This window comes from Carcharodon carcharias, chromosome 16, assembly GCF_017639515.1.
Source record: "Carcharodon carcharias isolate sCarCar2 chromosome 16, sCarCar2.pri, whole genome shotgun sequence".
NCBI lineage: Eukaryota > Metazoa > Chordata > Chondrichthyes > Lamniformes > Lamnidae > Carcharodon > Carcharodon carcharias.
In genome coordinates, this window is record NC_054482.1 from 85832219 (window position 1) to 85857315 (window position 25097).

A 25097-nucleotide genomic window follows, 5' to 3' on the forward strand; every position below is an offset into this window, starting at 1 on the left:
CCTGCCAATCTATGCCCCCTACCCACCATCGGTCCTCAGACCTTCCATGCCAACCTATGTCCCCCTACCCACTCCCAATTTATAGCCTTTATGCCAAATAAGTGAAACTCATGCTCCCACGCATCATCCTTTTCCCTTACACCTACCATGCCAACTCACCATGAGAAGACCTTAGGCAGGACCCATGCTGAGATTAAATAAAATAAAGCTTTAAGTGTTTATTGCAGACTTTATTTCATAAAAATACTCACATTCATAAAAATCCCTTCATCACATTCCTTCAATTACATCCTTATAAAAACAAACATTTCATACAAGCACTTAATCTCTTATAAAAACACACATTGGAATTCATAGTCCCACTTCAAAGAGTCTGTAACCACTTGGAGCTGTTAATCAATCTGTGAAATGGAAGGCACCTTACTGTGATAATGGAAGGTTGTGAAATCAGTCGTGCATCACCAATCCAGTAATGGTAACTCTCAGGTTTATGTCAACAGACAGAGCGGAATAGCAATCAAAGATGTTTTCAAACACTTTTGATTTTTTTCCCAAAGATTTAAAGGGCAGGAGTTTTAAATGTTTTGGCTGTTGCTTCTGACAGTTGCCTTTGACAGTTCATTTTCACACTTGTCAGTTCCAATGAGCTTGACAGTTAATGAGTTTATGCACTTTTATGCACATTCATGCCTAATTTAACAATCCCAAGGAGCACCTCACCTCTCCCAAGGGGCATCTGACCTCCCCCAAAGGTGTCACTGGACCATATCCAAGGGGGCTTTCTATTTCTCCAGACTCCACAAAGTTCAGACCGTCTCCTACCAGGGCTAACTTGTGCATATCATGTTTCCCACAACTGGAACATGAATGGAGGCACTGATTCAGGCTTCTGAAAACCAGTTTAAGCTGGCTAGCTAATTAACTAGATGCAGCTGCTCTCAGGGAGCTTGTATACCCCTGTTTAAGGCTGGGATAAAACTTAACCTCTCATAAATTAATTTTTACGGGCAGCTGCCTCTTGAAAATACGCATGCGCAAATCCTAACCTGGCTCCATTCCTTCCCCCACAAAAATGGTAGGCGCTGTGTTCAGAGGTGAGGCTTCAGATTTTTAGCCTCTTCTGCCATTTCTGCAGCGATGGGGAGATTCTCTGTCATTCCGAAAATCCAGGCCAAAAATGTAAAATGTTACTGGTCTTTTCTATGCCTTTATCTTCTTGCACTCGCAGCTTCAGGGAATTATGTATGCGAACACCTAGGTTTCTCTGCTTATCAATGCCTTGCAGCATCTTTGCGAGTTATATATACTCCCATTCTGTATTTTTCCCTCCCAAAATATTTCATCCCACACGTTTATATTCTGCCATTTGTTTGCTGAATGATTTAGGCCAAGTGGACCAAATGTCAGCAGGGGAACATTTGGGGGACAGTGATCACAGTATTTTAAATTAGCTATGGAAGCGGACATGGAGCAAGCCATGTAAAAGTAGTTAATTTGGGGAGGGCCAATTTCAGTGGGGTAAGAATGGATCTGGCCCAGGTAAACTGGAATCAAATATTGGCAGGCAAAACTATGATGGTAACCCATTATTCTGTTAAAGCGGATGTAGTTCAGGTACAGTCAAGGTACATTCCCATGAAGGGGACAGATAGGGCAATCAAAGCCAGAGTTTCTTGGATGATGAAAGAGTTCAAGCGTAAGATGAAGCAGTAAAAGGCTGAATATGACAAGTGTCAGGTTTATGATACAAATGAGAACTAGGCTGAATATAAAAGTTTAGAGGGGAGGTAAAAAAGAAATAAGAGAAAAAAAGGTAGAGTATGGGAAAAGACTAGCAACTCACATAAAAGGGACTCCAAAAGTCTTCTATATGTGTATAAACAGTAAAAGGGTAGTAAAAGGAGGGGTGGGCCTGGGAATATATGTGCACAAACTGTTGAAGGTAGCAGGGCAGGTTTTGAAAGTAATTAATAAAGCATACAAGACCCTGGACTTTACAAAAATAAAGCACAAAAGCAAGGAAGTTATGGTGAACCTTTAGAAAACACCGATTTGGCTTCAAGAGGAGTATTGTATCCAATTCTGGGCATCACACTTTAGGAAGGATGTGAAGGACGTGGATGAGAGGGTGCAGAAAAAAAATCATGTAAATAGTTCCAGGCATGAGGAACTTCTGTTATGTGAATAGATTGGAGAAGCTGAGATTGTTCTCTTTAGAGGAGAGGAAGACAGGGCATTCAAAATCTTGAGGGGTCTGGTTAGACCAGGGAGAAAAGGAAGAAGGATCGAGAACCAGAGCATACTAATTTAAGGTGAATGGAAAAGAACCAAAGCTGACATGAGGAAAAATATTTTTTTAAAAATGCAGTCTGTGGTTAGGGTCTGGAATGCACTGCCTGAGAGTGTGGTGGAGGCAGGTTCAATTGTGGCTTTTGAAAGGGAATTGGATAATTAGAAAAGATAAAAATTGATGGGCTATGGAGACAGGGCGCAGGAGGGTGACTAGCTGAGTTGCAGGGAACCGGCATGAACAAGACAGGCCAAATGGCTACCTTCTGTGCTGTAAACATTTTATGATTCAAATATGTTTCCGTAAGTCTTCAATAGTCCAAAGATGTTCTCAATTCTGCTTTCAATCTAAATATCAAGATGTACCGTATAGTGGACCTGTCTAACATTGCAACAAGATTAAGAAACCTAGAAAAAGTAAAAACAAAAGTGTATCACAGATGAATTAGAGCTAAAGTAATTAATGATGAACTACTGGAACTCTGAATAAGACAGATGCTATAACTTGTTCAGTTTGGAACCTCAAATTGAAGGACTTCCAATGAACAATAGCCCAGATGGAAAAATATATACACTGCTTCTATCTGTACCACAATTAATTCTTACCAAGATGATCTCCTGTTCTAGGCTACATCAGGGAAACAGCATGAGTTAGTTGTAACAGCCCCCATTTGATATTAATACTGCAGACTTAATGGAAGCCAAAGGCCTAACCAAGCACAATAAAACTAAAAAGAAAAAGTGACAGCTAAAGGTAAAAAAAGTAGACCCGCTTCGCTATGAGAGAAAGAACTGTAAAACTATGACCACAATTATTATACAGTGCTTATTCTTGTTCTGATGAAGCTTTCCATCTTATGGCCTGAATTTTCCCATTGGCGATTTGGGGGCGGGGCCTGCTTGCCGACAGTAAAATGACACAGAATGACGTCGGGAGGGACCCCCCGACGTCATCCCGGTCCCTTTAAATTTTTATGAAGGTGGACGGACAGCGAAATCAGCTGTTCGCCCGCCGACCTGTCAATGGCCAATTGAGGCCATTGACAGGTTAATGAAGATAACTAAAGACCTGCCTGTCCCACTTGAAGGCTGGCGGGCAGGCCAGGAGCCCCAGCGGGCTTCTGATAACGCACGAAACCTCATCCACTGGCAGGATTCTAAAGCCGTTTCTAAAAGGTGAAATAAAATTTATGTCCTTTTTATTAACATATCCCATCTCATGTGACATTGTCACATGAGGGGGACATGTTAATACATTTTTAATTTTTCTATTTTTAAAGTTTTTTACATTGTCAGTAATCTCCCTGAGACAGTACTTTGTCTCAGGGAAAAGTGTGCTCTTTCGCGCACATGCGTGAAAGAGCGCACTTTGACAGATGGGGAATCCCTCCCACCCCGCACACGAAGCGCATAGCGCTTCCTGTCGAGCAGGCCGCTGGACGGGCCTTAATTGGCCCGCCCACTCAAAATGGCTGTCTGCCTGCCGCTGAGCTGGTGGGGCCCGCACGCCCAACAAAGGCAAAATTCTGCCCTATATCTTTTTTCAGACACTACCAGAGCTGCTGTGCATTTCCAATTACTTGTGATGTAATTACTTATTTCTGATTTGTGCAGTGTGCTATAATTCAGGGCACTGGACCATATTCTTCTTTGAATCAGGGATATATTAAAACTTATATTAAAACAATTTTGTATACCAAATTTTTAAAAAAATCAATAAAAAGATCAAGGTGATGTGATGGTTTGCGGATACAGTGCATCAGAGACAATTGGTTGACTGTGCACGCTAGCTCATAGTTCCCATATGGTAAGTTCCTTGATCTCAACCAGGCTGTCTGGGGCAGGGGTAATGAGCAGAAGTAATGCATTACCATGCATGAACTGCAATGCAAAACGCTTAACAGGCAATGCTGCTTTAGATCTGGGAATATTCTTGCTTGTAATCTCATTGAGGAATGCTAAGTGTTACAGATGGAACATGAAGGTGATGCTTGTATAAAATAGCATAAAAATTGATAAAGATAAACCCAAAACTGATCACCAGCCATGACATATCAATGCAATATAGTTCTCCCCAAAGGGCTACAGAACAAAGATAAACAGATTTGTTACTAATAAGTTTGACATTTTATTAATTTTAGTTAAAAGGATTGAAGCACAAGAATGTCATAAGGAAAAAAGAATTGTCAGCTGGAAGGGAAAACTCTGCAGGTCTTTAAAGATTACGTAATTTTATACATACTCTGATGACTAACATGTGTACCATCAGGCATGTGGTATGCATGTTTCTCATAAACACTGATAACCTCTCCAGCAAAACCATCTATTTGATCTGAGCTTACCATGTAGCCATACTAAATTTTCTATCTGCATTTTAAAAAATATAATTAATGGAAAGACATTAAAAACAAGCTTCATTATATATGTCAAAAAGATGTGCTTTAGTTTTACTTTTTTCATTAGTAATAAGATAGGAATATAGTTTGCAAACAATGTGTGTGCTACATACATAAACGAACCCCTTGATGTAGACAACTGTCAATCCATAGTTGCTGCCTTTATTTTAAGGAACAGACTATCGGGCCATTAAGTTCTGGGGTAATCACACTATCAAACTGAAATTACATGCACAATTGAAAAAGGCAGATCAGAATTTACTGTTGTTGGCAAACAAACAGCACCTACCGTTTGTTAAAATTTGCTCTTGCCCATTTAATTTCTGTCAACTTTTGCATGGCAAGTTGTTACAAGTGGGAAATGGGAAACAGTGCAGCATCTTGGATCTGTTTGGCATCTGTGTGTCTCCTTAACCAGACTGCAGTATTGTTAATGAACAGCGCAGAGTTGGATGAATGTCAAACCAGATACAAAAAGTAAAATTAAAAGAGGGGAAAAAAATTGAATTAAGAATAAAACAAAATTAAGAAGTTTAAAAATAGCATTTTTTAAAATCTCCAATAACAATTAAAACCTGAAGGAATGAGAGCCTGCAATGGTAAAAATTAATTTTCGGTGTCAGAGATGTTATTAGATAGTAATTCAGACTTCTTATGCCATTATAAATGGTACGACTTAAATAGCTAAAGCCCTAACTTTCTATGGTGAGTTTATTTTCTATCTGTTGTGCAAGCATAGAAACTTCATACCATTCAATGGATTTGAATTGAGTCAGACAACAAGATGCTGTTTTTGGGAAGCTACTGGCAGAATAGTGCACCTTGGATAGAAAGTGTAGATATTTTGGTTTAACCATGCATTTACCCCTGTCAAAAGTTGCTGTACAATCTTCCCTTTAATAACGGCAATGCTGTGAGCCTCGACATTATTTTGGTAGTAAATTCTCATACGCAGAGAGCTGATTAAGAGACATAGATAAGCTGGATGTCACCTCACAGTTAGCCTTTCCAATAGTGTATAGTGTATTAACCCTTTCCAATTGCCAGCTCTGTTCTCTCTTCATTTCTACATGTAACATATATTGATCTTATAATGCATCTTGAGACTCTGCAGGACATCCAGCAGTGTATATTTTTTTTATAAAAGATACTTTACTTTCTTTAATGAATTGCCATACTAAGATTAGTTTCAAAATAATTAAGACATTATAGGATCTAATGGGAAGTAATAAAAGGGCTTTTCATTCTTATAAACATAAAAGCAAATTTTAACAAATTTAAAAATTCTTTCAAGACCGTCTTAAACATGTATTAAATGCAATGATTTTTTTTTTGAGACAGGCATAGCTGGCAACATGGGGGCCCAGCTTTGGTCCATAGCTCTTGATATCCTTAGCTAACAAATATTTATCAATCTCAGTCTTGAAGATTTCAACTGACCCAGTATTCAGACTATTGGCAGACCTCAACCTTTATAAATGAAATAGCGCTTTTTCAATTCACTCTTAAATGGCTCAGCTCTAATTTTAACATTATGCACACTTGTTCTGGATTTCTCACAAAGAGAGTTTCTCAGTATCCATCTTATTGAATTCCTTTATAATTTAAAACGCCTCTATGTTGGCAAAGTGAGATGAAGCATAAACACCGGCAATAACCTGTTAGGTCGAATGGCTTATTTCTGTATTGCAAAGTTCTAATTAATTCTACATAAATAATGCAGTGAGATCACTTCCAACCATCCCAACTCAAAAGAACAGCCTTTTTCTTTTATATCTGTCCGATGGTTTAGTGTCCAAAATTGAATGTAGTACTCCAGATGGGGACTGGCTAAGGCTCTGTACAACTGAAGCATCATTCCTAACTTTTCAGTTCTGATGTGTTTGACATAAATGCCAACATCCCATTAACCTTTTTTATTTACTTTTTGTACCTGTGCACTCGCTTTTAGTGATTCATGTACATTAACACGTAAATCCCTTTACTCTTCCATAGTCCCTAGTCTCCCACTATTAAAGACAGCATTTCCCTTTACCTTTCTTGGATCTCATACTTTCCCACATTGAAATCTGTCTGCGATAGTTCAGTTCATTCATTGTGTAACTTTCTGCTCCCAACACAATAACTTAGCATGTCTTCTAACTTGGTACCGTCTGCAAACTTATATATATGACTTTGTATTCCATTGTCCAAATCATTCACGAATATAATGAAAAGCTGAGACCCCACTACAAATCCTTGGAGGAACACCACTTGTCACATCATGAGTGCATTCCCTTCATCTCTACTCTACGGGCAGAATATTGCTGTCAGTGTGTGGGAGCGGGCCCAATACACCGACGCGCAAAATGACGCAAGATGACGTCGAGCGTGCGTCCCAATGTTATTGCACGCCATTTTGATATTGCGCTCGGCGGGCGCGCACCAGAGGCAACTGCGCACCCACTGAACTTCAATGGCCTATTAAGGCCATTAAGAAAGCAATTTACCTTATTAACAATGCTGCCCGTCCAACCTTAATGTTTTCCAGGAAACCTCATCCACGGGCAGGATGAGGTTTCCTGAAGGTTTTATAAAATTAATAAATTTTGTCAACTTCACAAACATGTTCCAGCTCATGTGACACTGTCACATCAGGGGACATGTTTAAATAATTTTTTACTTTATTTTTAAAAAGCTTTTATTACCCACTTAATCTCCCTGAGGCATGTGCATGCGCGCAAAAGAGCGCGGGTCCCGACTCCCTCCTCCCATCCCCCCCACCTGCCCGTACAAAATGGTGGTGCTCAGCCAATTGTGGGTGGCGATCAGCTCTGCGCCTGCCCCTGCCCACTCCCGCCCAGCCCGCCCGTCACAGGTAAGATTCGACCCTAAGTTTCCTACCTCCCAACTAATTGCCAAACCATGTAAGAAGGTTATCTCCAATTCATGTGCTCTCATTTTCACTACTAGTCTCTTGTGCTGAATCTTATCGTCAATTACCTTCTGGAAGTCCATGTAGACAACATCCATTGAGCAGCCCCTCTCTTATCCACCATGCTATTAACAATCTCAAAAAGTTCAACTGTATTAGTCAGACACAAAGTCTTCCACAAATCCATGCTGATTCTCTCTGTTCAACTATTAATTATCCTACCACTCTTGTCACTCTAGTCTCCAATGATAGTTTAACATTAATTGGGAGCAAGTTACTTAATCTAACAGGTTAATGGTCAACTGATTTCTCTCTCCCTTCCTTCTTAAATAACAGCGGTAATCCCAATTTTCCAACTCAAAAGCACAACTCCTGAATCTAGAGTGCTTAGGAAAATGACAACTAATGGAGCAGTAATTTCCTCACCTCTGTTTTAATACCATGGGATGGAAACTATTAGGCCTTGGAGACTCATCTATCTTAAATCCCAATGTTTTCCATTACTATTTTTAAAAAACTTATATTTAATCCACTAAATGCCTCCCCTTGACTTATTTTTCAGTTCTCTTGTTTTACTGGTATTCTGTCCTCTTCCTCCACTGTGAAAATGGATACAAGGTAGTCACTTAATGCCTTCTTTTTATTTCTTATAGTATCACCTGTAACAGTCTTTAATGATTCACATGCAGCTTTACCACTATCTTTCTCCTAATATATTTGTAAACATTTTTACTGCTAGCTTTGTTATCTCTTGCAATTTTTTCTCATATTTTCACTTTTGCACTTTATTAATTTCTTTATATCATTTTTTTATAGCTCTCCCAGTCTACTGTATTCCCACTTTTCCTTGTACATGGGAAAGTTTTTTTGAGCTTGATGTACATTGCCTCATCTGTTGACCACAATTGTTTAACTACACAGCACAGCCTACTTGTTTTGTAATGTAGCAAAGAGTTATTTGAATGTTTCCACTGTTTATCTATTAACAGTTCAATCAAGTTTACTGTTTATTTCTCATCTCATCAAAGTCTGCCTCATTTAAATTTAAAACTTTGTTTAATTAATTTTATCTGGTATGGGCATGATGAGTTGAACGATCTCCTTCCTCGATTAAATTTTCTATGATTCGCCTTGCTCTCCCTCAACTCAAATGTTGAATTTCATCATATTACTGTCACTATTTGCAAGATGCTGCCTTTCCATAGATTGTCAACTAATTCTGGTTTGTTACTCATTGCCTCATTTGGCTTGTTCCCTTGTCAGTTCAAAAGAACAAGGGTTCTGCATACATTCTAGAGTTTCACTGCCTTTACTAATAAGCTGTTCTGCTTCTCCCATCTATGTTAAAATTAAAATCTCCCATTAAAATCACTTTGTTTTCTAGTACATGCTTTACTGATCTCTGTATTTCCCACCCCTTCACTACATCACTATTAGGAGGCCTGTGGACAACTCCTACCAGAATCTTTCAACCATTTCTGTTCCTTAAAGGTTTATTGCAGTGACAAAAGTAGGAACATAGGAACAGGAATAGGCCATTCAGTCCACTGAGCCTGCTCTGCCATTCAACATGATCATGGCTAATTATCCACTTCAATGCCTTTTTCTCCCACTATCCCCATATCCCTTTATGTCATTGGTATTTAGAAATCTGTCAATCTCTACTTTAAACATACTCAATAACTGAGCTTCCACAATCCTCTGGGGTAGAGAATTCCAAAGATTCACAACCCTCCGAGTAAAAAAAATTCTCCTCATCTCACCTAAGTGGTTTCCCTTTTATTTTGAAATTGAGTTCCCTGGTTCTAGTAGGCAGCAAATCACGCTCCTACTGCGACAGGAAAGCTCAGCTTTTGCATGGTTACACACAAGTACAGAGGTCCAGATCATTGAGAACTTTTAAACTCAGCTGGGCACGACACTTGAGTTATACTCTTGTATGGTGCCAAATTATAGTATTGTGAGATAGTCTCCCCAAAGTGGTCTCACCCCACCGTATTTTGAAGTCAGTTTAGAATCTGATTATAAAGCTATGCTACTAATTTTGTGTGGTTGGAAAAATAGTAACCTCAAATTATTTAAAATGGGCTCATTCTTTTGCTTGTGAGCAAGTTTGTTTAAGTAGGGAGGATGACACCATGGTGGGCTTGAAAACAAGGTTAAAATTAAAGCAGTGGAGTTTGGCAAGCAGAGAGAAACAGAGCACATACAATCTAATTTGCCTTTGATAAGTATGGGGCTTGGTTAGCTCAGTTGGCTAAACAGCTAGTGTGTGAGTCAGATTAATGCTAATAGCATGGGGTTCAATCCCCGTTCTGACTGCCCTACCTACACCCTACCTCTGGTTAAATAAAGGCACTTGCCACAGTTTGGCAAATAAATGCCAAGGACCTGCTTTTGGACCCAGAATTCAAGAAGAAGACTACAGTATACAGGAGTGGAGATGCGAGAAAGACATTCAATCCTTGACTTGTTGAAGGCTTTGATTTGGATTATAGTGACTGTATAGGAAAGATGAAGCTAAGTGAGTATGTTCCAGAAACAGTAAAGTACATTATTTGCACATGAGCAGGTCAAACCAGATACTAAGTTTGAGGATCATTTGATCCAGCCAACATGAACAATTAGAGATGTCAATGGAAGGCACCTAGCTGATACTTGTGTTGTTGATACTAAACTTGCAGATATAGCAAGTTGATATGTTAATTTGATTCGACATGATGGCAGACTCAGTACATTAACAGCTTTGCAGCCAGTGGTGGAGGCAGAGAGGTAGAGTTGGGAAGTTTAGAATTAGTGTAACCACGTGCCTGTGGGTGATGTAACTGAAGGGTAGCACTAAGCTGGTAAAAAGGAGGGAACTGTGGCACAATGCACCCTCAAATCAACAGCAAAAACATGGAAAATCTGCGGTGTACCATCCATATAACCCATGTTAAAACCTTACGGTATTCACATACTCGGAGATCTTAAGATAGGCTAAAATCCTAAAGCACTCAATCATACCCAATACCTTGTTCTAGATAACAATCTAGTTAAAAAAATTGGAGGCTTCCACACAGCAAAATTGATACATTAAAATGACCAAACCTGAAAATCTAACCTAATATTGTATGTCACGTCAAGAACCCTCATGACAGAGCCATACAAAGTTTGGATAAGCAGCAAAATGTATGCTGTTATCACAGTAAATACATGCAACCATGGAAGAAAGAGCTTCACGGATCAGCATTTGCATATCTACACTTGAGTTCTTGGGCACTAGGGGTTAGAAAGTTGGATAACAAAATAGCTACAATAAGTCTCTGAGCAGCAACTCAGGATTGAATGGTTAATGGTCAGATAAATTGTTTCTTTTTTTGAGGCTCAATACTAACAGGTCCATACTTGAGCCTTGACGGAAAAAGTGGGCAGCAGGAAACTCGAGACATTTCTCATTCTCTACACAGAAGTTGGAAGCAAGAAAGACAGCACATGGAGGAAGAACCAATGCTAGATTAACATTTGGACTTCCAGTAAGAATTGGTCTGTTCTGAACCCAACCACTTACACTTACGAGCCCAGGTAGGTTAACTTGGGGTGATGACGAATTGACATAGCATGACTTACAACTCACACAGAAGCTAGGAGTTGAGGTGCTCGAGGCAAAGCATGATGAAGCAGAAGAAAAATTTGCAGGGCTACGGGGAACAGGTGAGGGAGTGACATAGGTTTATTGCTCTTGCAGAAGTGGCAGAGACACGGCGGGCCAAATGACTTCCTTCTGTGCTGTAACCATTCTATCATTCCATGTGCTTGGAGATTTAAAATATCTAAGACCTTGGCTGAAGAGCATATGGACCTCAGGGACCATACCATGAAAAGGTAAATGCATGCAGAGCATTTGAGCCAGATGAAGCTACTGCAAACACTCTCCAAAGATGTGACAGTTGTCAGGATAGCAGCAGAATCCAATATCATACTTAAGGTAAAATCGGAAGAGGGTTTCGTTACAATGTAGAGCACCCTCTAACAAATAGCAGCTCAGTGAATTGTGCGCACATCCCACAGATGCTTCCTGACACATATCTCAATGAAGGTATCTTCTGGGACAAAAAATTTTGGTAGTTCGGTACAGTAGTAAAATTTTATTTTACCAGACCAGTAATCCAGAGGGTTGGACTAATAACTAGAAAATGAGAGTTTAAATTCAGAAAATTTGATTTAGCTCAAAAGATCTAGAAATAAAAAGCTGGTATCAATAAAAGGGTTCACAAAGCTATCAGGTTGTCACAAAAACTCAACACTACTGACCTCTAGATAAGGAAACCTACTGTTCGTATCAGTATGGTTAACTCTTAAGTGACCTCTGACCTTGTACGCTGTTACTTACTGACAGCAACTGAACCATGTTTTGCACCTTTTGACAACAGCATGAAAGATAAGTGGTTACTTGTTCATCATTCTTGAATGGTACCATGAGGCTGTGAAGTGTCAGAACTATCGCTCCAAAGCCAAAGTTATCTTGCATTCAAAGTAATAATCCAGTAAGAATGATAAATTATTTTGTCCGTTTTTAAAAAAAACTTGTGTATATATTCTATATATTAAAACATAAATATTTGTAATATGTAGGATGTGGATCCTCCATAACTGCCTTTAATAAAAATAATATATGGGCAGATATATGGCCAATATTATTCCATCTGGAAAAGCAAACATGTACCTCTGAAAACACTACGACAGTTTTTTTGCTCTTTAAAACCTGTGAATGAACTAGTTTATAAAAAGCTTGTAAAAATATGGATGGTCATGCATGGATTTAGGGGAACAAAGCTGTATTCAGGCTGGCACTGCTGACCTACACTACTCATTTGTAAATGCTATTCTTCATTCACAATGCACCTAGCCTGCCACAGAAGGATATTTATGAAGCAATGTCAGAAAAGTGTACCACCAATAGTTTAGTTATGGGAACAAAACTTATTTGAGACAACTTCCCTGATACTCAACTGGTCAATATTACTCCAACTGACAGAATGAAAATGATGAACTGTCAATAAATCTATCCTGCTTCACAAAGCAGTCTCTCTGCCCAGAGTCAGGCAGCAGGACTTCAGCAAGAAATTCAATCTAATAAACCTATCTATTGACCTGAAGATATTAAATAACAAAATACAGTGTGCATCAGATATCAGTTCCCTATTTAGAGACTTCTTGCTCTCAGTCACACAATTGGGGCAGAAGAGAGGAGGAAGAAACTAATTTTTGTATCATAGAACTACTAGCCGTAGAACTATGTTGCTTAATGGGAGGTGATCAAGTCATTAAAAGATTTATGTAGAATTACAATTTCCCAGATGGAAGAAATTAAAACATTTCTTGCCTGCACATAACAGTCTCCAGACAAGTCACACTTCTTATTGCTCTTTAAGTTTACATTTATTTGAACCTATTAGTACTTGGTTTGGAGAAACAAAGAAAGGGAATAGAAAAAGTAATTACTCACTTCTGCATCAAGGACTTCCTAATGACAAGCTCATCATCCAAGTCAGCTTCATTAGCCATGAAAAGTAGACGTTTGCATGTGTCATCAACTCCGACAAAGTCCCTTTGTTCAGCTGCACACATCAACCAAAAAAATTATTAAAAAATTGTCATTTCAGCCATGTCAATCAAGACTTCTGGGTGATACAGAGGCTTTAGAAATGGTTCAGATGAGGGCTAGAAGAATGATTCCCAGCTTTAACAACCCTTGTTACTCAGATAGTCTTAAAAAAACTGGGTATATTCACATTAGAAAAGTGTAAATTTCAGGGTGATCTGATAGAAGTTTAAAATAGTTAAATGACTAGATTGTGTTCCTAGTGATAGATTATTTAATATGGGAAAGTCCAGAGGTCAGGCGTATAAGTTTCGCAAAAGTAGGGCTAGGTTAGAAGTTAAGCAGTTCTTTTCTCAGAGGGCTGTAGATCTACAGAACAAATTTTCAGTTCATATGGTGAATGATGACTCTCTAAATAATACAAGGTAATATATAATGGTCAATGCAGGCTCCTGGGCTAGCTTCGATCACCTAGGCAGGTCAGAGACAAATATACCAGATGTTTTTCCTGGCCTAATTATCCTTAGGTTTTAAGTATGTTTTTGCCTTTCCCAAGAGATTATGTGGCATCAAAACTGTGTAGAACAGGCTTGATGGATCATATGGTCTTTTCCTGTCCATTATTTTCTTACGCTCCAAGAATAAAAAGTGAAGTCATCCAAATTAATGCATTCAAGTGATATAAAGGGAGATTTCTACACAAATATTAATGTGTGCTATAAAACAATTGATTAACAGTTTACAGGTATTTTATGTTCTATGTCATGCAACAGAGACATCATGAGTGTGAACTGTGGGCAATACTCCTTATTCCTGTAAGAAAGTAATCTGATCCTCAACTGGGATTTTCAGACTGGAACAAGGGAGGGCTCAAGAGCAGCAGTAAAAGTAAACGCCTCCGTTATAATTTTAGAAATATAACACATGGAACATATAAAGCAGTAATCTTGAGAGGCTCCGCTTCCAGATGGAGCTGCAATCGAATGGTCCAATTTAGGGCTATAACTGTAGTGGATCAATTCTACCAAAGACCAAGGGCCAGCTTTATTACTTAAAAGGGTTACTTTCATAAAATAAAGGAACAATGTAACCAAATTGATTGGAATAGAATTCAGATTAGATTCAGTAGAGGACATTAGAACAACTTTAAAGGCAGAATTCTAAACATTCAGATAAACATATAACTAAAAGCAAGCCCTTTCTGTGGCCCTAAATAGATAGATAAACGAGAATAAAAATGACCTACAGATTCTGTAGGAAGCAGATTAGAAGCAAAGCATGTTCAAGTGCAGCAAGACCTGCACAATATCCAGGCTTGGGCTAACAAGTGGCAAGTAACATTGGCACCACACAAGTGCTGGGCAATGGCCATCTCCAACAAGGGAATCTAACCATTGCCCTTTGACATTCAATGGCATTACCATCGCTGAATCCCCCACTATCAACATCCTGGGGCTTACCATTGACCAGAAACTGAACGGCACTAGCCATATAAATACTGTGGCTACAAGAGCAGGTCAGAGGCTAGGAATCTTACAGCTAATAACTCACCTCCTGACTCCCAAAAGCCTGTCCACCATCTACAAGGCACAAGTGAGGAGTGTGATGAAATACTCTCCACTTGCCTGGATGAGGCAGCTCCAACAACAGTCAAGAAGCTTAATACCATCCAGGACAAAGCAGCCCGCTTGATTGGCACCGCATCCACAACATTCACTCCCCCCACCACCGACGCACAGTGGCAGCAGTGTGTACTATCTACAAGATGCACTGCATAAACTCACCAAGGCTCCTTAGGTAACACCTTCCAAACCCATGACCGCTACCATCTAGAAGGACAAGGGCAGTAGACACATGGGAACACCACCACCTGGAAATTCCACTCACCAATGGGCAGAACAATGGGAGCTTAAGTTTAATGCAGGCAAATGTAAAGTGCTAAACTTTGGAAGGATAAGTGGGTAGCACACATACTTAATGGTGTTGAAATAGCCATGCACAAAGTTGAAGAATCCCTATACGTCTCAGTCAACTCAGCACTCAGAATGTCTAATCAATAGAGCTGAAAAAAACAAGGCCAATGGAAAGTTGAACTATACAGCCAAAACAATGGAGCTGAATTTTAGGAAGTTGTGATAAACTTGAACAATCCTCTGATTAGGCCACACCATAACAAGTACATCCAGTTCAGGTCACATAGACATCAAGAAGACACTCGAACATCTGGGTCAGTTCAGGAAAAATCTACATGGTTGAGATCCAGTCTTAGAGGTTTTACTCAAATAGAAAGCTTGTGCTCTTCAGCCTTGAAAGAATACATCTGAAAGGTGAGCATGTAAGTATATAAGATTGTAACAGCTTAAATAAAGCAAATCTGGAAATTACTTTAAATTAACAGGTACAAGCTAGGAAAAGATATTAGCCATTTCTTTACACAAAGTGATCAACACATGTAATTAGCTCGCAGAAGCAATATTAGAAACAAAAACCCTGAAATCATTTATAAACCAATTGAGTGTTATAATGCAGGAGTTTAACATCTCTGAATTGAAAAGTGGAGATGAGCCAAATGGCCTGCCTCATCCATAATTGTCAGCCTTTGCTCACTGGTAACACTCTCAGCTCTGAGTCAGTAGGTCCTGAGTTCAAGTTCCATTGCATAGACTAGAACACATAATCTAAGGTGACACTTCAATGCAGTACTTAGGGAGTGTTGTACTATTGGAAGTGACATCTTTCAGATGAGTCACTAAAACGAGGCTCCATTTACCTTCTGATGGATGTAAAAGATCTCATGGTACTACTTGGGAGGGCAGAGGAGTCTCCCAGTTCCCTGGTAAGCATTATCCAACAACATCACCAAAATTGATTATCTGGTCAATTATTTCACTGCTGTTTGTTGGACCTTGCAGTATGCAAACTGACTGTTGCATTTAACGACATTACATTAGTGATTCTGAATTTGAACACATAGCAGCTGTTTCATGCTGCTATGACCCAAGTGGTATTTTCCACTAACAGGGTGCTACCGTAAGTTCAAAAACATGTAATGCCTACCACACAATTGAGCAACATAATGCCTGTACAATGCCAGGTATGTAGGTCATGCTTCGCAGCGATTAGCTGATCAAATCAAACACGTTCCTCCTGTTTGTAGTAGTCAGAGGACAGGTCATACTCAACCAGTCAGCGCTTGCAAAACCCAAAACAAAACGTCTAGCATCACAAGTGATTCTGCAATTGGGCAGCACTTGCTGAACAATCCTGGGAACGCTAATAGCTACACGAACAACCAATTTAAGATCATCTTTCATTCTCACAATTTGGCTCATTTATGCTTGCTAGAAGCAAAATACATTCATATGTAGGAGCCCATTCTCTGCAAACAAATGGAATAATGTTCGAGCCTTGCACCTTTTTTGAATCACCTGGAAGCAATATAGTTCCCCAATGCTTTCTCTATGGCAAAACCTTAGCCAGATTTGACATGTCAACCAATCAGCACTCCTTTTCTCCTGTAGTTTAAATTGTTGTGATTATTTAAAATTTGGCATTCTTGCGTCTGTCTTGATGAGTGCAAGATGGAAAGCTTCAGCAACATGTCTCCCTTTTCAACAGTTTTAGTGACTTGGTTCCAAAAGTGCTTCATTAACAGCAAAATAGTTTTGAGGTCATGGAATAGGAAGCTCTTTTTACTATTTTTCTGGAGACATCTTTTTGGGGCATATTATAGCAGATGCAATTAATAAGAAAACAATTTGAGGGATTAAATTTAGAGTGCATCATGCATATTTTCTACAGTGCATTGATCTCAATATGCTAAATAAACCTGGTGACAACATTGTACAATGTTACTATCAAGTCATCAGCTCAAATTGAGAGACCTGTAACCACTAGTATATCACACCAGTCTAAGATAGTTAAAATCTTCTCCTCTGACACAGCTCACACCATAGGACAACAGCTGTAATTGTGCCGCTAGGTGATTTTACACAACTTGTAGTGAATACAAAATTTTCATACATGTGTAATTATACTTAAAAAAATTAGTGACAACACCATGTTTTATTTGAATATGCTGATATGGATAGTACATTTTGATATTGACATTTTTCATTGCAATTTAATTGTTTTAAAGCCTTCTTGGCTTTCTAAATAACAAAATAAATGATATAGATTCTCTATAACACGCACAATAATCTCTGATGTAATCGAAATAGGCAGGACATGAAATCAGGGCTCCATACTTTTTGCAGGACCCTGGTGCAACTTTGGCATCCCACTGGCTGGCATGTTGAGCAACCAAACAAGCCAGCCTTAAAAAGGACTGCTGCAGGCTGCTCCAGAAACAGCAAGCAAAAATTGCTGTTGCAATGATCTTTACTGGGCCACAAGGAGCACAGAATGAATGAATCTTTCCAACTGTTGTCAGTCCCTTTGTTTTCAATTAGCCACAACCCATCCTTGTCCACCTGGATTGTCACTCTTTCCAAACCCCCTATCTTTCTGATGTATCACTTCAGGGCTCAGCTCTGCAGAGGAGACACAAGATGCCCGCTCATGCAATTGATCTGTCAGCTGTCTAGCAGTGCTCATTCAGATCTGGCAGATTAAATTATTATAATGAGGCTCTACGATGAAAATTAATTGGGCGTTGTATTGAATCCAACAGGTGGATGGCTGGTTTGCAGGTACATGCCTTTTGCCCAATGAAAGTGGAGAGATGAAAATTTATTCTTAATTTCTTCTCCCACTAAAAGGGTGAGGATAGATTTTCAACTTGCCAACCCAGTGAAAATCTGGTGTAACAGATGGACAACCGATTATACAGGCTGACAGATTTACATCACCACTGATTTCAATGGACATGGATGGTTAAATCCACACCACTAGTTTTGCACCAGGTGGTAAGATGAAAATTTAGCCCATTGTCTCCATCAGTGTAAAGACAACACTTGTGCAACATTGAAGAGACTTCCATAAGGAGTTTGCGATCTACTGTTAGATTGTCTGCTGATACTTAAAGAATCAATTGCTCATGTTTTTTCCCTCCTAGGAAAACTTTACCTTCTTTATTTTTTCCTTTCTGGCCTGGCACAGGTTCAGTAAAATCATGCGCCTTACGCATTAGCATTGACAATGTGGCATCATGTGCACGGAACAGGTCTATTACTTCGTGCAGAGCTGCGTCAGTGATGAGGTCACAACTGACCACCAAAACATCTGTCTGTGAAAAGAAAAACAATTTTCAATTTTTATGCATTTCAATTTTTAATACAACATGAACGTTTTGCCTAGAACTTGGCCCTTTTGGAATAGAAATGAGAAAGGAACAAAGGAAGAAAAAGGACAAAAAAATGCTGAGGTTATATAGTTAAAAGCAAAATACTGCTGCTGCTGGAAATCTGAAACAAACAAAAAAATTCCTGGAAAAACGCAGCAGATCTGACAACAACTGTGGAGAGAAAGACAAAGTTAACGTTTCGAGTCCGTATGACTCTTCATCAGAACTAAAGAGAAATAGAAATGTGGTGAAAAATAAGCTGTTAAAGGGGGGTGGGACAGGTGGAGCTGGATAGAGGGCCAGTGATAGATGGAGGCAAAGGAGAGATTGCCAAAGATGTCATAAAAAGGTCAAAGGGGTGTTGACGGTGGTGATATTAGCTAATGGTGACATTAAGGGTAGAATGCAGGATGAGCAAGTGACAGATGGCCCTAGTGGGGGTGGGGTGGGGGGAAGGGGTCGAAATAGGCTAGAAGGTGGAGATAAAACAATGGATGGGAATAAATTTTAAAAATAATAATAAATATGTGGGAAAAGAAAAATATATCCATAAAAAATGCATAATAATTATTAGAAAAAAGGGGATCAAAAAGGGGGTGAGGATGGAAGAGAGAGTTCATGATCTGAACAATATTGTTGAACTCAATGTTAAGTCCAAAAGGCTGTAAAATGCCTAATCGGAAGATGAGGTGCTGTTCCTCCAGTTTGCGTTGAGCTTCACTGGAACATTGCAGCAGGCCAAGGACAGACATGTGGGCATCAGAACAGGGTGGTATGTTGAAACGGCAAGCGACAGGAAGGTCTGGGTCATGCTGGTGGATAGACCGAATGCCAATAGTGGGGTGAAGGGAAGATGTGTTTGGTGGTGGCATCATGCTGGAGTTGGCGGAAATGGCTATTGAATTCAATTCCTTTGAATGCGGAGGCTGGTGGGGTAAATGAGGACAAGGGGGACCCTATCATGGTTCTGGGAGGGAGTGGAAGGTGTAAGGGCGGATGCCCGGGAGATGGGCCAGACACGGTTGAGCGCCCTGTAATCACCGTGGGTGGAAAACCTTGGTTAAGAAAGAAGGAAGATATGTCAAAAGAACTGTTTTGGAAGGTGACATCATAGAAGGACTCCATCCCATTCTCTTAGTTCCTTCGCCTCCATCGCATCTGTTCTGATGATGCCACTTCACCCCACCGTCAGCATTCCGTAGGGACCGTTCCCTCCAGGACACCCTGGTCCACTCCTCCATCACCTCTTACACCACAACCCCTTCCCAAGGAACCTTTTCATGCAACCGCAGAAGGTACAATACCTGCCCCTTTACTTCCCTCCTCCTCACCGTCCAAGGGCCCAAACACTCCTTTCAAGTGAAGCAGCATTTCACTTGCACGTCCCTCAATTTAGTCTACTGCATTCACTACTCCCGATGCGGAGTACTCTACATTGGAGAGACCAAACGCAGACTGGGTGACCGCTTTGTGGAACACCTTCGGTCTGTCCGCAAGTATGACCCAGACCTTCCTGTCACTTGCCTTTTTAACACACCACCCTGCTCTCACGCCCACATGTCCATCCTTAGCCTGCTGCAATGTTCCAGTGAAGCTCAGTGCAAACTGGAGGAACAATACCTCATCTTCCAATTAGGCACTTTACAGCCTTCTGGACTTAACATGGAGTTCAACAACTTCAGATCAGGAACTCTCTCCTCCATCCTCACCTCCTTTTTGATCCCCTTTTTTTCCTAATAATTATTATATTTTTCTTTTCCCACCTATTTCTATTATTATTTTTAAAATGTATTCCCATCCATTGTTTTATCTCCATCTTTTAACCTATTTCAATACCTTCCCCCCACCCCACCCCCACTAGGGCCATTTGTCACTTGCTCATCCTGCTTTCCACTATTAATGACACCATTAGCATCCTTTAGCTAATATCACTACCGTCAACACCCCTTTGACCCTTTGTTTATGGCATCTTTGGCAATCTCTCCCTTGCCCCCAACAGCTTATATTTCACCACATTTCTAGTTCTCTTTAGTTCTGATGAAGAGTCATACGGACTCGAAACGTTAACTGTCTTCCTCTCCACAGATGCTGTCAGACCTGCTGAGTTTTTCTAGCAACTTTTGTTTTTGTTTGAGGTTATATAGTGCCTTTCAAATCAGAATGTGCCACCGTACTTCACAGGTCACTAAGCCCTAATTGTTTTTTTGTAGTCAAATCTAGCAGCCAACTTGAACACATCAGATCTCAAAAGGAGCAAATGAGATAAAATAACCAGGCATCTATTCTTGATTATACTGATTGAGAGATACATAATGGCCAGGAGACCCCCCCACCCTTCCTTAGATTGTGGCATCATATCTTTTATGCCATCTGGACATATTAAAGTCTCATCTAAAAGACAAGGATAATGAAACATTCCCTCAGTGTGCACTGCAGTGTCACCCTAGTTTGTGCACTCAGTTCCCAGTGTTGAGCTTGAACCCTTAATACACTTACTTAGAGGAATGCTATACTAGTGCAACAAGGCATTTGTAAAATATGCTTTAGGCATAAATTAGGGTATCATAACCAAAATGTACCTTAATGATTTGATCAACAATGCATATTGTAGATAATTAATGCACCTTGACCTGAAGACAGAAGTGTAGATTGTCAACAAGTTTCAAAATGGAAAAAGGGTCACTCCAGCCTGCTCGGATGCAGTGACAATTTTTTAGCCTTTGGTAATATGTACGAAAACCAGATCTACAATCTTATACCCGGTACACAGAAATATAGAAAATTGGAGCAGGAGTAGGTCATTCAGCCCTTGAAGCTTTTAGAGTCTCAAAATCTATTTCTTTCTTGAATATGTTCAGTAACTTGGCTTCCACAACCTTCTGTGTTAGAGAATTCCACAGATTCACCACCCTCCGAATGAAGTTTCTCCTCATCTCAATGGCCTGCCCCATATCCTGAGATTGTGACACCTTGTTCCCTGTCAGGACATTTTACGTTTCAATAAGATCCCCTCTTATTCTTCTAAACTCCAGTGAATACAGACCTACTGGATTCAATCTCTCCTCATACGACAATCCTGCCATCCCAGTAATCAGTCTGGTGAACCTTCGCCGCAAGCCCATGTAAAGTATATCCTTTCTTGGGTAAAGAGACCAAAACTGCACTCCATGCTCCAGGTGTGGTCTCACCGAGGCCCTGTACAGCTGCAGTAAGACATCTTTGCTCCTGCATTCAAGTCCTTTCGCAATGAAGGCCAACATGCCATCTGTTTGCTGCACCTGCATGCTTGCTTTCAGTGACTGGTGTACAAGGACACCCAGGTCCCTTTGTACATCAATATTTCCCAATCTGTCACCATGTAAATAATACTCTGCCATTCTGAGTTTCCCACCGAAGCGAATAACTTCACACTTATCCACATTACACTGCATCTGCCATGTATGTGCCCACTCACTCAACCTGTCTAAATCGCCTTGAAGCCTCTTAACACCCTCCTCACTGGTCACATTCCCACCAAGTTTCATGTTGCCAGCGAACTTGGAGATATTACATTTGGTTCCCTCATCCAAATCATTGATATATATTGTGAATAGCTAGGGCCCAAGCACTGATCCATGCGGTGCCTCACTAGTCACTGCCTGCCACTCTGAGAAAGACCCATTTATTCCTATTCTCTGTTTCCTGTCTGTTAACCAATTCTTAATCCATGCCACTATATTACCCCTAATCCCACATGCTTTAATTTTGCACACTAACCTCTTATGTGGGACTTTATCAAAAACCAAAATACACCACATCCACTGGTTCTCCCTTACCTATTCTGCTAGTTACATCTTCAAAAAAACTCCAATAGGTTTGTCAAACATGATTTTGCTTTCATAAATCCATGTTGACTTTGTCTAATCCTGCTGATTCTTTTCCAGGCTTCCTGTTATTACATCCTTTCTAATAGACTCTAGCATTTTACCTACTACTGATGTTGGGCTAACCAGTCTGTAATTCCCTGTTTTCCCCCTCCCTCCTTCTTTAAGTAGTGGGGCTACATTTGCCATCCTCCAATTTGTCAGAACTGTTCCAGAATCAACAGAATTTTGGATGATGACAAACAACTCATTCACTACTTCCATGGTCAGCTCCTTTAGTACCCTGGGATGCAGACTATCAGGCCCTGGGGATTTATTGGCTTTCGGTCCCATTAATTTCCCCAGCACTATTTTTTTTACTAATACTAATTTCCTTCAATTCCTCCTTCTCAATAAGCCCTTGGTTCCCTAGCATTTCTGGGAAGTTATTTGCGTCTTCCTCTGTGAAGACAAAGCTAAAGTAGTTGTTTAATTGCTCGGCCATTTCCTTGTTCTCTATTATAATTCTCCCGTTTCGGACATTTGTCTTCACTAATCTTTTTCTTTTTACATACTGATAGAAGTTTTTATGTTCCTTGCAAGTTTACTCTCATAATCTATTGTTCCCCTCAATCAATCTCTTGGTCCTCCTTTGCTGAATTCTAAACTGCTCCCAACCCTCAGGTTTGCTACTTTTTCTAGCAACTTTATATGGCTTCTCTTTGCTTCTAATGCTATCCTTAATGTATTTCGTTAGCCATGGTTGGGCCGCATTTCCTGTTGTGTTTTTGTAGCAGAAAGGAATGTGTAATTATTGCTATTCATACATTTGTTCCTTAAATATTAGCCATTGCCCATCCACCATCATGCCTTTTAATGAAGTTCTCCAAACATCTTAGCCAACTTGTGCCTCATACCTTTGTAGTTTCCTTTGTTTATATTTAGGACCCTAGTTTTGCACCAGATACTTCATTTTCCATCCTCATGAAGAATTCTATCATGCTATAATCACTGTTCCCTAAAGGACCCCGCACAAGATTATTAATTAACCCCTTCCCATTGCATAACACAAAATCTAGGTTAGCCTGTTCCCTAGTTGGCTCCCCGACTATTGGTCTCCTAAAAATATCCAGGGATACACACTCCAGGGATTCATCCATTATAGTATTGTTGCTAATTTGGTTTGTCCAGTCCATATGTAGATTAAAGTCAAGATTGCTATAGCATCCTTGTTACGTGCATCTCTAATTTCCTGTTTAAAGCCGTCCCCTACCTTATCACTACTGTTTGGAGGCCTAAAGACAACTCCCACCAATTCCCACCCCTTGTTGCTTCTTAGCGGCACCCAGATGGATTCTACATCTAGATTTTCAGAGCCAATATCCTCTCTCACTATTGCACTAATTTCATCCTCAACTAATAATGCCACCCCACCTCCTTTCCCCTTTTGCCTGTTCTTCCTAAATATCGAGTACCTTTGGATATTCAGTTCCCAGCCTTGGTCACCCCACAGCCATGTCTCCGTAATCACAATCATATTGTACACATTTGCATCTTTTTGTGTTTTTAATTTGTCTACCTTATTGCAAACGCTCCGTGCATTCAGATACAATGCCTTTAGAATTGTTTTTTCAACATTTTTACATATCTAGAGGCAACACATTAAACTAATATTGGCTACAATAGCAACAGGTTTGAATGATTTATCAGCACCATCTACCATTTTTGTGGGGTTTTAACTCCTATTTTTATCCTTGTCTTTTCTCCTCAGTAATAGGAAAACGAACAGCAACTTTAACTGTATGTAGACATTGCATAATCCAATGAAGCAGTTACTAAAAGATCAAGACTGTTAGAAGTTTTATTGGGACGATGAATGTCTATCACGAGCTCAGATAAATTGATATTTCTCTTCAGAGTTATTGCATGTTGCACAAATGTGTTGCCCCATGCGAGACACCAATTTGCTCATCATCAATTCATGCAAAGCCTTTCTCAGGTTAAGTAATACTGTATAGTTCCAATTCCTGCACCATCAGCTTTGGCATTGTTTATTTGCACAGATCATTTCGACACCATGGCCAAGATATTCTGAGGAGCAGCAATTATCGCCAGATTGCCACCTGCTTGAACTTTCCCTCAACTCGACCCTGCTCCGCATTTCTGGCCAGGTCTTCTGAGCCAGCTTTATCAGAAATGTGGAGTGCAGCGTACCCTGGAAAGCTCTGTTGCAGCGAAGAAGAATCAGGGATAGACAGGACATGCCCTTTTTTAATAGCACTAGCTCTAATCGGAGACATTTGCAGAGGGTCTCAGCGAACTGGAGAATTCCCCTTTGGAAATTGAAACTTCCTGGGCAATTCTCATGTAGGTCAGTGCATCAGAACTTCTGCAGGGTCATCTGCAGTTGTACCAGAGACCAAAAGATTTGGGCCCATATGTCACAAAATTCATTTTAAAAGCTATAAAAAGTGATGAGTATGAGTTATATACTGACAAAAAAGCTTGTTAAATAAACATTTTAAAATAAATACAAAGGTCCAACAGCAGTGGAATATATTGGAGCACCAATATATGCACCATAGGTAGCTTGGATGTTTAAGCTTCTGTTGCTACATATACTGCATTATGCAACTGTGTTGCCAGAGACAGAGGGTTACTCTGTACTACTCATGTGAATTTTTTTTTTTAAGGAAGCAGCTTCCAAATGGCAGCTATCTCCAGAACCTGTGGTCTCTGCTGGGATTATATCAGGAGACCAGGAAGAGTTAAGGGAACTAATATTATT

General features: G+C 39.9%; 1 protein-coding gene across 2 annotated transcripts in view; it reads right to left on the minus strand.

The window, feature by feature from the left end:
* Window positions 1-25097, minus strand: part of eif2b3 (eukaryotic translation initiation factor 2B, subunit 3 gamma) — a 113730-nt gene that overhangs the window by 69642 nt on the left and 18991 nt on the right. For both annotated transcript variants that reach the window (XM_041208858.1, XM_041208857.1), the window contains exons 4-5: window positions 18251-18410; window positions 13088-13199 (exon numbers count right to left, since the gene is read on the minus strand). In XM_041208858.1, the coding sequence (XP_041064792.1) occupies window positions 13088-13199; window positions 18251-18410 (272 nt within the window). The remainder of the gene's footprint in view (window positions 1-13087; window positions 13200-18250; window positions 18411-25097) is intronic.